At 38.2% G+C, this 13,704-nt stretch overlaps 1 protein-coding gene and 1 long non-coding RNA gene across 3 annotated transcripts in view; one reads left to right on the top strand and one right to left on the bottom strand.

The window, feature by feature from the left end:
* Positions 1-9,318, bottom strand: part of LOC130916677 (uncharacterized) — a 44,815-nt gene extending 35,497 nt beyond the window's left edge. The window contains exons 1-2 of the long non-coding RNA XR_009063324.1: positions 9,161-9,318; positions 8,716-8,938 (exon numbers count right to left, since the gene is read on the bottom strand). This is a non-coding gene — a long non-coding RNA (uncharacterized LOC130916677). The remainder of the gene's footprint in view (positions 1-8,715; positions 8,939-9,160) is intronic.
* Positions 1-13,704, top strand: part of tox3 (TOX high mobility group box family member 3) — an 83,470-nt gene that overhangs the window by 47,652 nt on the left and 22,114 nt on the right. For both annotated transcript variants that reach the window (XM_057837546.1, XM_057837557.1), the window contains exon 3: positions 13,153-13,404. In XM_057837546.1, the coding sequence (XP_057693529.1) occupies positions 13,153-13,404 (252 nt within the window). The remainder of the gene's footprint in view (positions 1-13,152; positions 13,405-13,704) is intronic.

Below are 13,704 nucleotides of genomic sequence, written 5' to 3'. Positions count from 1 at the left end.
CTGAGTTTAAGTCTCAAGAGATTCGGTGATGGCAATTCAAACCTCTTTTTTTTCTATGTGACTTTCTAAGCATATTCTCATACATCAACCTTATTTGGAAATTCATTTCTTTTGGTTGTGATGAAGTGTCTGTGAAATTGAAAAATTGTGTTATGCAAACAACAAGTAGAAAAAACATACTTTCTCTTCCTTGGCAATCATACGGAATGATTTCTATTCCATCCATTCTTTTCATTGGCTCCATTCCATGAATAATAGAGTTCTTTTTCATTTCTTTGTGCCTCATAATTCACTACTTATAAGCACCAATTCCAATATAAAAGCCACGAGGCCCTCTCTTCTTGTCATATTGATGAATTCCCGTTACTCCGCTCTGTTATTTATATTGCCTGAAACATTTCTGCCTCATCTTTTGTCCTGAGACTCAGAGACAACACAGGTAGCTTAGTACTCACATCTTGCAATGTCTGCTGCTGATGTCCAATGAGCTGACATTGATGGGATGTGACTGCACTCAGTGAGAGATCCTCTAATATACTAGAAATATGACAATGTACTTGCCCGCTTTGCTCCGTAAAGACTTATTGAAGAAGTAACTCTTCAGTTCTGTCTGTTAGCATGGAAGTAAATGACATTGTGTTTTGAACTACGAGACATCTATTTGAGCGACAGGTAATACATTTTTCCATCTTACTGCTATTGGTCGGCAGCTATTGCATATATTTAGAGTGCTTTTGCATTTGCTTTTTTTTTAATGCCTGGCGTATCATTTACCTGATAGACGTAGAGAATGAGATACGATGACCTGGCCATGCCTGTTAAAGCACACTTCCTGTCAGGGAAAAAGGTTTGACTGCTTCCCTTGGAGTAAAAGATACAGTCCCCTTAGATTGTTTTCCACTCAGATGTATCACTTTACTTGGCCAATTACATTAGAGATAGCTAATGAACTATAAATATGTAGAAATGGACTACAAATTTGAAATAATGTTGATTAGGGCTTTCGGTGGATGATGTTGTCATTTGAGCAGTTGCACTCTGGCTGTCTGCTGATTTGAAACTAGATCCTTAATCCTGCCTGTCATTGATTCTCAGGCCAGCTACATTCAGTAATTACATGCTGCTGCCTTCAACATGTCTTGGTTATTGCATCTGCGAATTGCATTAGTACATTTATTGAAGGGCTGGGAGTATTGCCTGAAAAGCTTTTTGTTCTCTCTCTCCCCGAAAGAGCAGCCTGATGGCACTTGGATAAAAAGAAAAAAAAAATCTGCTGGCGAAAATCCACAGATAACAATTCAACCTTCTTTTGCTGTTTGTTCCTGTATTATTGTAATCTTCTTATTGCTCTTCAAACAATGTGTATTATATATGAAGCGAATCATGTTTTTTTTAGACAAGGGTCAAAGAGGTTTGAAGAATATGGTAAACAGTTTTTAAAGTTCATATTGTACAAGGTCAATCCAAGAAATAAATCTTGCGACAAATGTTTTTCACTATTAGGGGAAAAAAACAGTGCGCCAACTCTCGGGTGTAGCTGAATGATTATTTGCATTTTTTTTAAAGTAACACTCTCTGGTGTAAAAGCATTAGAACAGTAGGGACAATTCATTTTTTTCATGCTAAGTAAAAACATTTGGGTTTACCATTAATGGATTAGACATAGGTAAAGATGTTTTGAAATACTGGCCAATTGTTGATTTGTGAACTATCAGTGTATCATTCGTTCATTGTTTACCTGTTTTAGAATCCAAAATCGGAAAACGTAGAATGACTTACTTTATTTTTCGTTTGCAAATCAAAAATTGGAAAACAAACAACGAGCACGAACTATTTTTCACTGTTTTGATTTTGTTTTGAAATTAAAAATAGAATACGAGAGAATTTAATTATCATGATATTTTTGTTCAATTCATTTTTGGTTTGAACATTTTCGATGTGTTGTGACCCGGAAGTTGTTGACTTTGTTTTCTTTAGGAATGTCAGTCAGTTTCTACCGAATGATTCCATTGATAGGGTGAATCGAGTTGCACGATAGCTACGTTTTACAGTAATTATCACGTAATGTTTTTATCAAGGATGGCAGATGTATACGTGCTTTTTAAAGACTGAAGGGTTTCTAGATCAGTGCGGTTAACTCATTTGCTCCCAAAAACGTATAAATAAGTTTTATTTTTAATTGTTTCAGTGTCCCAAAGACATATTTATACGTCTTTTAAGTTTTTGTTTTTTTTTTCCATAAAAGACATCTATGGGTCCTTATTCAACCTAGCTCCAAAGCACAAAACTGAAAATCCATTTTAAAGCAATAAAACTGGCCACTGGAGGGCGGTAGCGCATTTGGTAAGACCTGCAACCCGATTCAACGGCAACGAACGGCCAGGCCACACGGTCGGATTGCCGGCGCCCGGGCAGAACAACCGAGAGGACGCCCGGGATGCCAGGCGCTGGACGACCGAGCGGAACGACAGGGACCACCAGTGCGGCGGAAGATGCCATTGAATCCGTGCTGCTCGCCGAGCAGACCCCGCAGAGACTCAAAAAAATTCATCTTTATGAGACAGGCAGCGATGAGGGAAAGGTTTATCCGGCTGTCGCGGCGACAACAGCGTCATCTCGGCGACAACAGCGTCATCTCTCAGTTAGTTATGTGTAAATAAATTGTTAGTTTGGTATCAAAAGCTCTAATTGTTGGGTTCTTTATGATATTTTGTAAAAGCAAAACATTATTCAGATGTTTGGGATGTAATTAAAGCAAAAAAAAAAAGCTGTGTTAGTCAAAGTTATGTTTGAAATGTATGCTCTCACAAAAAGCTCAATTTCTCTGTTATTTTTTTTTCATCAGAAATTGGAAAATTGCTCAAACTAAGCTTTTTTTTTAATGCTGATTTCTAAAGAATGGAAAAAGAACTTACTTAATGGAACTTACTTTTTTTCCTGCTGAAAGAAGATAGTCTAATCTTTCTTTTGGTGGGTTCCATGTTTATATAGCAATAGAACAGAATTTTCTGTGGGCCTTGCAAAATCAGTCAAAATCCACTAAACGGCCGGGAGCGAAGGGCCTTGCTCTGGTGAAAATGGCTGGGAGTGAATGAGTTAAAGACTCTTCTCACTGGAAATAAAGTCACCCATAAATGGAATCATCCGGTGTAGGCGCACTATCCTAGTCCCCTCACTATCCACTCGCGGGGGCCTGCGCTTGTCAGTGACGTTCCTTATTCTCGCTATATGAATATACAACATTAGCATTTGTTAATAATACGCTCTGTGTGTAGTATCATCCATCGATTTTCCTTTTTAAATGAGCACTCTTAAGTGAACGCAAGAAGTAACAACGGGAACATTTTAAAACAGGCATTTCACGGGAGAGCATTTCGACTCTTCGGCCAATCATATAGCGAGAGCGAGTGGATAGTGAGGGGAAGAGGATAGTGAACCTACACCGGTAAAGGCTGACTGACCTTCCTGAGAAAAAGACAGCAACTTCCGGGCCACAACACATCAAATATTATACAAAACAAAACCGAATCGAACAAAAATACCATGCTAATTCCATTCTTTCATATTCTATTTTTTAATTTCAAAACAAAATCAAAACAGCGAAATTAGGCCGCCCTTATTTGTTTCTGATTTTTGATTTGAAAACAAGAAATGAAATAACAAGTTGTTATCCGTTTTCCGATTTTGGATTTCAAAATGAGAAATGAAGTAACACGTTGTTATCACTTTCCCGATTTTAGATTCTAAAACCAATGGGGAATGAAGGGATGACACGCTGATAGTAAACCCAACCGTTATCCTGATATAAGCAACACCGAGGGGAATAAATTCAAACACAAACAAGCTGATTATTTGCAACTGAATCTGAAGTTTTATTAACTTTAATCCCTTTTAGGTCTATCTGTTCCAATTTTGCTCACATTTTTTTTTTTTTTTATCTACGAATATGAATGCCTGGAAATAAATAAGGAATATTTGATCTGGTCACATAAATACACAACAAATATTTATGTAGGTTGGTTCTTTTGTATCAAACTCACAGATTTACTTTTTTTTTTTCCCTTTCTCTGTATAGCACTCGGTGATTTAATTATGATTCATCTTTATATGTATGAGCTAACTGGTACTAGTGGAAGTTACGGATAATTTTTGCAACTTTCACAGTACACATACAATCATGGAAATGTCTCATTAATTTGTGTCTGTACTGCATGTATACTCTTTTGATTAGAATCCTGCCTACTGTTTATTGCGTGAAGCCCATAAGAACTCCGAAAATATCCTTTTCCATCTACAAGTAAAAGAGTGCTCATGCTAGGCGTATCACATAACTCATAATCCTGTGGCTGCCAGTGTTGCCAACTCCTCAAACATGTACTGTATATACACCCACATCCTGTGCCAGCAGTTGTTTGGGCACTTGGCTCAGCTGAGCTTTCCAGAACTGTTTGAATGCATAAATAGTCCAGCAATGAAACAAAATTAGACCGTGTTTTTTTTTTTTTTTTTATCTTCGATCACATCCCCCTCCCCCCTCTGAGCCGTTTCTGGTGTGGAATTAGCTTAGCTTTATTGGAAATGACTTGCAACACCGTTACACTCAGCGACGTCCAGCAGGATCTGACACCTCCTCTCCCAAAACACCCCGGAGAGGGTCTTTTCTAATGGACGGGAGACATATTTCAACCCCCTTGTTCTAAATGAGATCTGAATGCACTGAAGGCCTCTTGTGCAGATGTTGATTTGTATACTCATTAACATGTAGAGAGAATGGAGAGCAGTGATACTGGTGCCTGTTTCTATCACTGCGATGTAATCAACTTCCTTGCTGTTCATTAAAAATTAAAACTGTAGCTGTGCAGTTTTTGTCCCCTTTAAGTAAAACTTACTATAGTTTTTTTTTTTCACTCAATTTTCCTTTCCCTTCCAATTGCATTGCATATTACTTTATTAAACTCTGGAAAACAGAATTTGTTGGTTTTGCAACAGAGTCAAGATCATGTATGCAACAGGGAATCCTACATTTTCTCCAGACTTCCACTCAACAGCATCTTCGCCACCAAAATTCGTACAAAAGTCAGCAGCATATTCCACACACTCACTAACCCAAGAGTAAACCATAAGTCGGGTACAATATTTTTTCTTTGGAAAAACATTTGTGGGCCACAAATATAAGACAAGCCAAATGAAAACATACATAACATGTAACCACCATGTGATAAGGAGTTCTTATGCTATGATGAAAAGTAATGAATTGCTCATCATTTGTAACCTTGTAACACTGGATGTCAGTTCGTCTGAAACGGGTCGGGAACCTATGGCTCGCGAGCCAGATATGGCCCTTGTGACGGCTGCATCTGGCTCGCAGACAAATCTTCAATTATTTAAAAAAAAAAAAAAAACCTTATGTAATGGGAAAGGTGCTAGGACCTCGGGGAAAACCTGGCGGGCGAAAGGGCCACAGGGGAAGCGTTAAACAGAGCAACCAATAAGGGGCGCTCACATTTTTTCCTTTGGCAAGCCAGTGATCAGGAGACATTCAGGACAGATGCGGCAGTGGAGAACGCAAAAGTCTGATGATGCTTGTGGCAGTCGGTTAAAATAATAGCTATGCATCTGTAGCGTGGTGAAGACAGAGATTAAATGCTTCAGTCTGTTGCTACACATTTAATTTTGTTTTATTTTCTATTTTTCTTGTACAGCTGAAACAAGAAAAAAAATGTCCGTCTCACATTGCTGCACAGACGGCTGATTTCTTATTCGCTTTAAAATGCGAATTCTTATATAATAATATTAATAAACAAATACAAGTTTTTGTGACAAAACATTTAACTTCTGTATTTTAGACACTACTAGCATTCACTCGTCATCCGCTCGCCATTACGAACACATCTGCAGTCATACATAAACATACTTAACGATTAAAATATTTCTGAACTATATTAACACTCAGTACACATCACAATAATCCTAAAATGAAGCAATCTGCTAATATACACAGTCAAATTATACTCTTTCTCACCTGAAACAACAAAAACTCCTTTTAACAACGTTTGTCTCACTTTGCTGCACAGACGGTTCATTTCTTATTCGCTCTAAAATGCGACCACTTATTGCCCATGCACGCCAAGAAGCAAATGCCGCCCCCTGCTGGTTTAAACGCATAAGTACAACAGTCTTTTCAGGCTGAAATTTGTGTGTATATTTTCCATAAAAACAATAAATTAAGATGAAACATTTTAAACATAGGGTGAATCTATCTGTGGATACAACAAAATATTAAAATAACTTTTTAAATATTATTTAACTATTATTTAATATAATTTAATTATTATTATTTATATAAGTTATTTAAAATATTTCAGAGACTTATTGTTCTTTAAAAGTGTTGAAATTACATAAAATGCAGATATTACTTGTATTTTTAGTTTTAAACATATCGTAAGGCTCTCACAGAATTACATTTAAAAATATTTGGTGTTCATGGCTCTCTCAGCCAAAATGTTCCCGGCCCCTGGTCTAAACCGATGAAACGCCAAAAATAGCTAATCTGAGTGACATGGCAGTTGCTGTCAAAGTTATACTAAAAACTTAGCTTCCGTGTGTTCATAAACATATGCAATGTGTTTTAAGGTTCACTAAATAACCTTGGAAAATGAACCAGTCAAATATACTACCACATTGGTACGTCAACATATGAACGCCTCGATATACGATACTTTCGACATCCGTCGTAAAATTTAACTCCTATGACGACATGCTTGAAATACGTCAATTTATAACAGTGTTGCTATTTCATTGTTTTCCCGCAAGAAGGCAGCATGGCAGATTTTCTTGTGAGAGAAATCAACATGGGTCCCAAGAAGGTTAGTGCAGCTGGTGAAAAAGGTGACACTTACCATTGAAATTAAGGTGAAAATGATAGAAAACTGTGAGCGTAGTGTGCGCGTCAATGAACAGGCTCGACAATACGGTCGGAATACGTCTACGATCTCAAATGTCCTCCTTTGTCCTCCGTTCGCCAGTGTTTATAAGTTAAGGTGACAATTATTATTGTAACATAGGCAATGAAGTCGCCAGCTTTGTCATGTTTTTAATCATTTATTTCAGAACTTGTGCAACACAACACGGCTACTGTCCGCCGTTGCCGACAATAACAACGAAACGTGAAAAGAAAAAGTGAAAAGTTCTCACTGTTCCACACCTCTCGTCAGTCACAAGGTGTAATTAGGAACAGCATGCAAAACACTACTGCCACATTAAAACCCGATTCTTTAAATTATTAAAATAATAACATAATAATAATAATAATTATTATTATTATTTAAAATTATTTTTTTTGTAATTGCTATTGCTATTTGTGGTTGTACTTGCAGTATTTGTGAAGGATTTATCGTAGAGCTGCTGAACAAATTCATCTAATTATAATGTATTCTTATGGGAAAATCCCGCTCGATATACGACGATTTCGACTTACAAACCAGGTCCTGGAACGAATTGAATTCGTATGTAGAGGTACCACAGTATTATCTTATCAAGCATGCGCAGATAATCATAATTCAATTTTACGTTAGTATTGTATATAGATAATTTTAACTATTTGCTTTTAAATTCAACTGGCAAATACAGTATCAAAAAATCCGAACCAAAATATATACTAACACAGTGGCAGTACATTTCATGACGTATATGTTATGAACAGCGCAAAATGAGCTAATGTCCTATGCTAAGTAGCTAATATCCTTTTCCATAGCATAAATGATTCTACAGCACATTCCTACTTACAGACAAATTAGGGTTACTTTACCAACGTAGGACTGGAACTAGCTTACTACTATTACTACTTCTCCACTTGTGTCAGTTTAGATTATTAACTTTTGGTCACATTTGATATTTTTTTCATTGGCATCACCAGGAATTGTTGAGAGGACTGAAGCTTATGACAGCAGAGAGCTTGCAGCAAGCAGTTCTTACTGGAAGTGCTTGTAATCTATTCAGCACTCAAGCAGCCAGAGGCTGGCATTTTGACAAATTGGACTTTAGCTCTTGTGAACTGAAGGTGAACTGCTTCTGTTTTTATGAATGAAAGCTGTATTAACGGTTCCTGCCATTGGTTGCTTCTTGGTTATTAGTGTTGATCTCTATGTCCTTATTGACTAATGATCAGATAGCGGTCAAAATAAAATTGTATTAGAATATTTTTTCAAGACTAATAGTAGCATCATTCTACAGCAGTCGTGCATCATTTTGGAAAGAATTATGAAAAAATATGACTGCTAATGTGTAGCCCCTACCCACGTGACACGCTGGGTGGGCTCTGGGTTCGAATTTTTTTGTGTAAGTGGTGCCGTTGCTAGAATTTGAATAAAGTATGAAAAAACAACTTAAATGGTTTGGTGCCTCCACTTAGTAGAATTTTTAAATATATTTACCCTACTAAGAAATAATAAGATTTCAGTCTTTCATTAAAGTAAAAATGTGTATTTTGTTTTAACTCACACAACCGAAATACTTTAAACTTTTCACACACTCATATATAAACAGAGGAAATCAAATAATGTATAAAGCAAAAAAAAAAAAAACTTCCCACCATTAAAAAAAACGTTGCAGGCCTGAGTCGTCGCTTGTGAACGTTGAGGTCAAAAACTTAGTGACCGTTTCGCTTTAACAACAAAAAAAACAATACGTGCACTTTCTGTGTGTCTCAGTACTCACAGTCAGATGTTCTTGAGAGAGAGATAGATGGAAGTTAGAAAGAAGAAGGAAAAGAGATGAGAGATGGGCTCTGGTTGGTGGCAAGATGGTTGATGACCGTTGAGAACGCTGGGAAGACGCATGCAGCCCGACACGCCGTCGACGCCCGTTTTTCCCCTCGGTGGTCCTCAAGCAATTTATCCAAAGAACGAAAAAAGGTCCAAGGAGCACGCACGTCGTGTCCCTTGACAAACAGATATTTACACTTAGCCAGTGTAAAATATTCAATGCTAATTTGAAGTCTTTTTGAGTTCAAAACCAGCAAAATGTACACACACACACTATCACAAGGGGAAAAAGTTTCCACTAGCGCTAGCATATTAGCACATGCTAATCGCTAGTAACGGTTAGCTTTTTCTTTTAGCTAATAAAAGCAACATGAGTTACATTGCTCATTTTAATTTACCTTCGGGATGTTTTAAGGTCCACACACTGTAGATAAACTCCGTATTTATCGTTGTGTGACGATAAAAAACTCCAGGACAGACGTTTTCCTCATTCATTTGAGCTCTGCTCGTCTGCTTCGCTCGTCAATTTGCCTCGTTCTCCCAAAGTCCCTCCCCCTTGTCGTTCTCCCCGTTGGAATACAACATCAGGCCACATACAAATAACCAATCAACAGGTTCATATGAGATGAATGACAGTTGGGAAGGAGAGAAAAAAAAACTGCTTAACAGACATTACTGGTAAACAATATGACATCATCATAGTGTAAATGGATTATTTTCAACATTTTAACATTCTTGAACAACATTTTAGAACTTTTTAATAACTATCTTATCTATTTATTTATTAACTAATTATTGAAATAGTGTAGTGTTTTTTCCCTTGGGTTACAAATGTACTAATAATTTGTCCTATTTTAGAGGCTGTGTTGCCATCTTTCTTCTCAAATACCATAGTTGTGCCAGAAATAATGTTTGTATATTACTAGGGATGTTTAACACCAGATGCAATGTTGCAAGGTTGTCATAGCATAATGAACATGTCATGGACTCAGTTATTTAAAAAATCATTTGTTTTTGAGAAGGCGGTATTCCTTAATGATTATCCTAAATGCTGTATTTTGGCTTCCAAGCCTATTATTTTGTGGAACAGTCCAGTAACAATCATTGTAATTGCTTTGACTAGTTCAATCTTTTAAAAAAAGATATGTATTAACTCATCCACTCCCAGCCATTTTCACCGGAGCAAGGTCCTTCGCTCCAGGCCGTTTTACTGGATTTTGACTGATTTTGCAAGGCCCACAGAAAATTCTGTTCTATTGCTATATAAACATGGAACCCACCAAAAGAAAGATTAGACTCGCTTCTTTCAGCAGGGAAAAAAAAAAGTAAGTTTATATCTTTTTCCATTCTTTAGAAGTTAGCATTAGAAAATAGCTTAGTTTGAGCAATTTTCCAATTTCTGATGAAAAAACAGAGAAATTGAGTTTTTTGTGAAAGCATACATTTCAAACATAACTTTGACTTTAACACAGCTATTTTTTGCTTTAGTTACATCCCAAACATCGGAATAATGTTTTCCTTTTACAGAATAACATAAACAACAAGACAAATAGAGCTTTTGATTGCAAAGTAACAATTTATTTACACATAACTAACTGAGAGATGACACTGTTGTCGCCGAGATGACGCTGTTGTTGCTGCGACAGCCGGGTAAACTTTTCCCTCATCGCCGCCTGTCTCAAAAAGATGGATTTTTTTTTGTCTCTGCGGGGTCTGCTCGGCGAGCAGCACGGACTCAACGGCATCGTCCGTTTTACTGGTGGTCCCGGTCGTTCTGCTCGGTCGTCCAGCGCCTGGCATCGCGGGCGTCCTCTCGGTTGTTCTGCTCGGTCGTCCGCCACCTGGCATCCTTCCGCCGGCGCTCCGACCATGCGGGCCGGCCGTTCGTTGCCGTTGAATCGGGTTGCGGGTCTTACCAAATGTGCTACTGCCCTCCAGTGGCCAGTTTTATTGCTTTAAAATGGATTTTCAGCTATGTGCTTTGGAGCTCAGTTGTATCAGAACCCAGAGATATCTCCTATGAAAAAAAACGTAAAAGACATATAAATACGTCTTTGGGACACTGAAACAGTCTTTGGGACACTGAAACAATTAAAAATACAACGTATTTATACGTTTTTGGGAGCAAATGAGTTAAGATAATCTTTTTAATCGTTAAGATCGCATTAATAATTTAGATAACATGTAAAGACACCTTCGACATCATCATGCCTCTTGGTGTTAGTGTGGTCATTGTGAGCTTATGAATGTACATCACTTCCGCGAATTAATGCAACATTGCACACACAACATTGCACATGAAAACCACACCTACAGTGCCTTGCAAAAGTATTCGGCCCCCTTGAATCTTGCAACCTTTCGCCACATTTCAGGCTTCAAACATAAAGATATGAAATTTAATTTTTTTGTCAAGAATCAACAACAAGTGGGAAACAATCATGAAGTGGAACAACATTTATTGGACAATTTAAACTTTTTTAACAAATAAAAAACTGAAAAGTGGGGCGTGCAATATTATTCGGCCCCCTTGCGTTAATACTTTGTAGCGCCACCTTTTGCTCCAATTACAGCTGCAAGTCGCTTGGGGTATGTTTCTATCAGTTTTGCACATCCAGAGACTGACATTCTTGCCCATTCTTCCTTGCAAAACAGCTCAAGCTCAGTGAGGTTGGATGGAGAGTGTTTGTGAACAGCAGTCTTCAGCTCTTTCCACAGATTCTCGATTGGATTCAGGTCTGGACTTTGACTTGGCCATTCTAACACCTGGATACGTTTATTTTTGAACCATTCCATTGTAGATTTAGCTTTATGTTTTGAATCATTGTCCTGTTGGAAGATAAATCTCCGTCCCAGTCTCAGGTCTTGTGCAGATACCAACAGGTTTTCTTCCAGAATGTTCCTGTATTTGGCTGCATCCATCTTCCCGTCAATTTTAACCATCTTCCCTGTCCCTGCTGAAGAAAAGCAGGCCCAAACCATGATGCTGCCACCACCATGTTTGACAGTGGGGATGGTGTGTTCAGGGTGATGAGCTGTGTTGCTTTTATGCCAAACATATCGTTTTGCATTGTGGCCAAAAAGTTCAATTTTGGTTTCATCTGACCAAAGCACCTTCTTCCACATGTTTGGTGTGTCTCCCAGGTGGCTTGTGGCAAACTTTAAACGAGACTTTTTATGGATATCTTTGATAAATGGCTTTCTTCTTGCCACTCTTCCATAAAGGCCAGATTTGTGCAGTGTACGACTGATTGTTGTCCTATGGACAGACTCTCCCACCTCAGCTGTAGATATCTGCAGTTCATCCAGAGTGATCATGGGCCTCTTGGCTGCATCTCTGATCAGTTTTCTCCTTGTTTGAGAAGAAAGTTTGGAAGGACGGCCGGGTCTTGGTAGATTTGCAGTGGACTGATGCTCCTTCCATTTCAATATGATGGCTTGCACAGTGCTCCTTGAGATGTTGAAAGCTTGGGAAATCTTTTTGTATCCAAATCCGGCTTTAAACTTCTCCACAACAGTATCCCGGACCTGCCTGGTGTGTTCCTTGGTTTTCATAATGCTCTCTGAACTTTAAACAGAACCCTGAGACTATCACAGAGCAGGTGCATTTATACGGAGACTTGATTACACACAAGTGGATTCTATTTATCATCATCGGTCATTTAGGACAACATTGGGTCATTCAGAGATCCTCACTGAACTTCTGGAGTGAGTTTGCTGCACTGAAAGTAAAGGGGCCGAATAATATTGCACGCCCCACTTTTCAGTTTTTTATTTGTTAAAAAAGTTTAAATTATCCAATAAATGTTGTTCCACTTCACGATTGTGTCCCACTTGTTTTTGATTCTTGACAAAAAATTAAAATTTTATATCTTTATGTTTGAAATCTGAAATGGGCGAAAGGTTGCAAGATTCAAGGGGGCCGAATACTTTTGCAAGGCACTGTATGTGCGTGAACATTCCCTTCTTCGAGAAGCCATGTAAGTAAATTAGGTTTGTCGGAAATCTTTAATTCCAGAGGCAGACACATTATAATGTTTGATGAAAGGTATAGGCAAAGGGAACAAAATAAAGAAATACTCCTGGCCAAGTGTAATAATCTTTGAGAATGTTTTTGAACGCCACCCAGTCTGTGATGTTTACAGTACTTGCAGCACAGTTTAACCTATCATCTTGCATCTCTGAGATAAGGTGCCGTTATCGCACCTCCTCTCGGGCTGCTATGATTGTCAGTTGAATTTTCTAATTCTTTTTTTTCTTGCTTATGTTCCTCAAAGTGGACATTAATAGCTTCAATGTAAGATTTTAGTGCACATAGAAGACAAGTGTATTCCCTTGCTCCTAAAACTCTTTAAGAATTTCAACCAATGTTTTTTTTTCTTCTTTCTTGTAGACCTTTCACACACCCAGTCTTGGGGATGAGGAATTTGAGATTCCCCCCATCACACCTCCGCCAGAAATAGAGTCAGGCCTCGGACTGTCTGATGGGGATTCGCCTTTCCACACCATGCCAGAGCCTCCTGCCCATCAGAGGGGCTCCCTGATCCCTCAATTCCCACCTCAAAGCTTGGATCTACCCTCCATCACAATATCGCGCAACATGATGGACCAGGAAGGGATGGGATTAAGCAATGGCCAACCGGTGGTAAGTGTAACTTTCTTTGTTAATGTGTCAGCAATAACAGCATGAATGTTTGGTATTCAATCCATCTGCACACATAGTTTTTCTTGTGAAAAACGTGGCAGTGGTCGAGTAGGTATTAATCTGTTACCATTTGTAGAAATTGTTTGTGTATACACCTGATTCAGCATGTTTTGTCCAAGTCTATTTTGAGTAAGGGGTGCAAAATTCCCTGGAAACTGGAAACAATGAATTAGATAAATGGGCTACAACAAATGGGAACTTCTCTCCATTTTCTAAACTGCCTGTCCTCGTTAGGATCAT

The sequence above is a fragment of the Corythoichthys intestinalis genome, chromosome 1 (assembly GCF_030265065.1).
Source record: "Corythoichthys intestinalis isolate RoL2023-P3 chromosome 1, ASM3026506v1, whole genome shotgun sequence".
In the NCBI taxonomy this organism is placed as follows: Eukaryota; Metazoa; Chordata; class Actinopteri; order Syngnathiformes; family Syngnathidae; genus Corythoichthys; species Corythoichthys intestinalis.
This window is presented reverse-complemented; position numbering and strand designations above follow the sequence as displayed.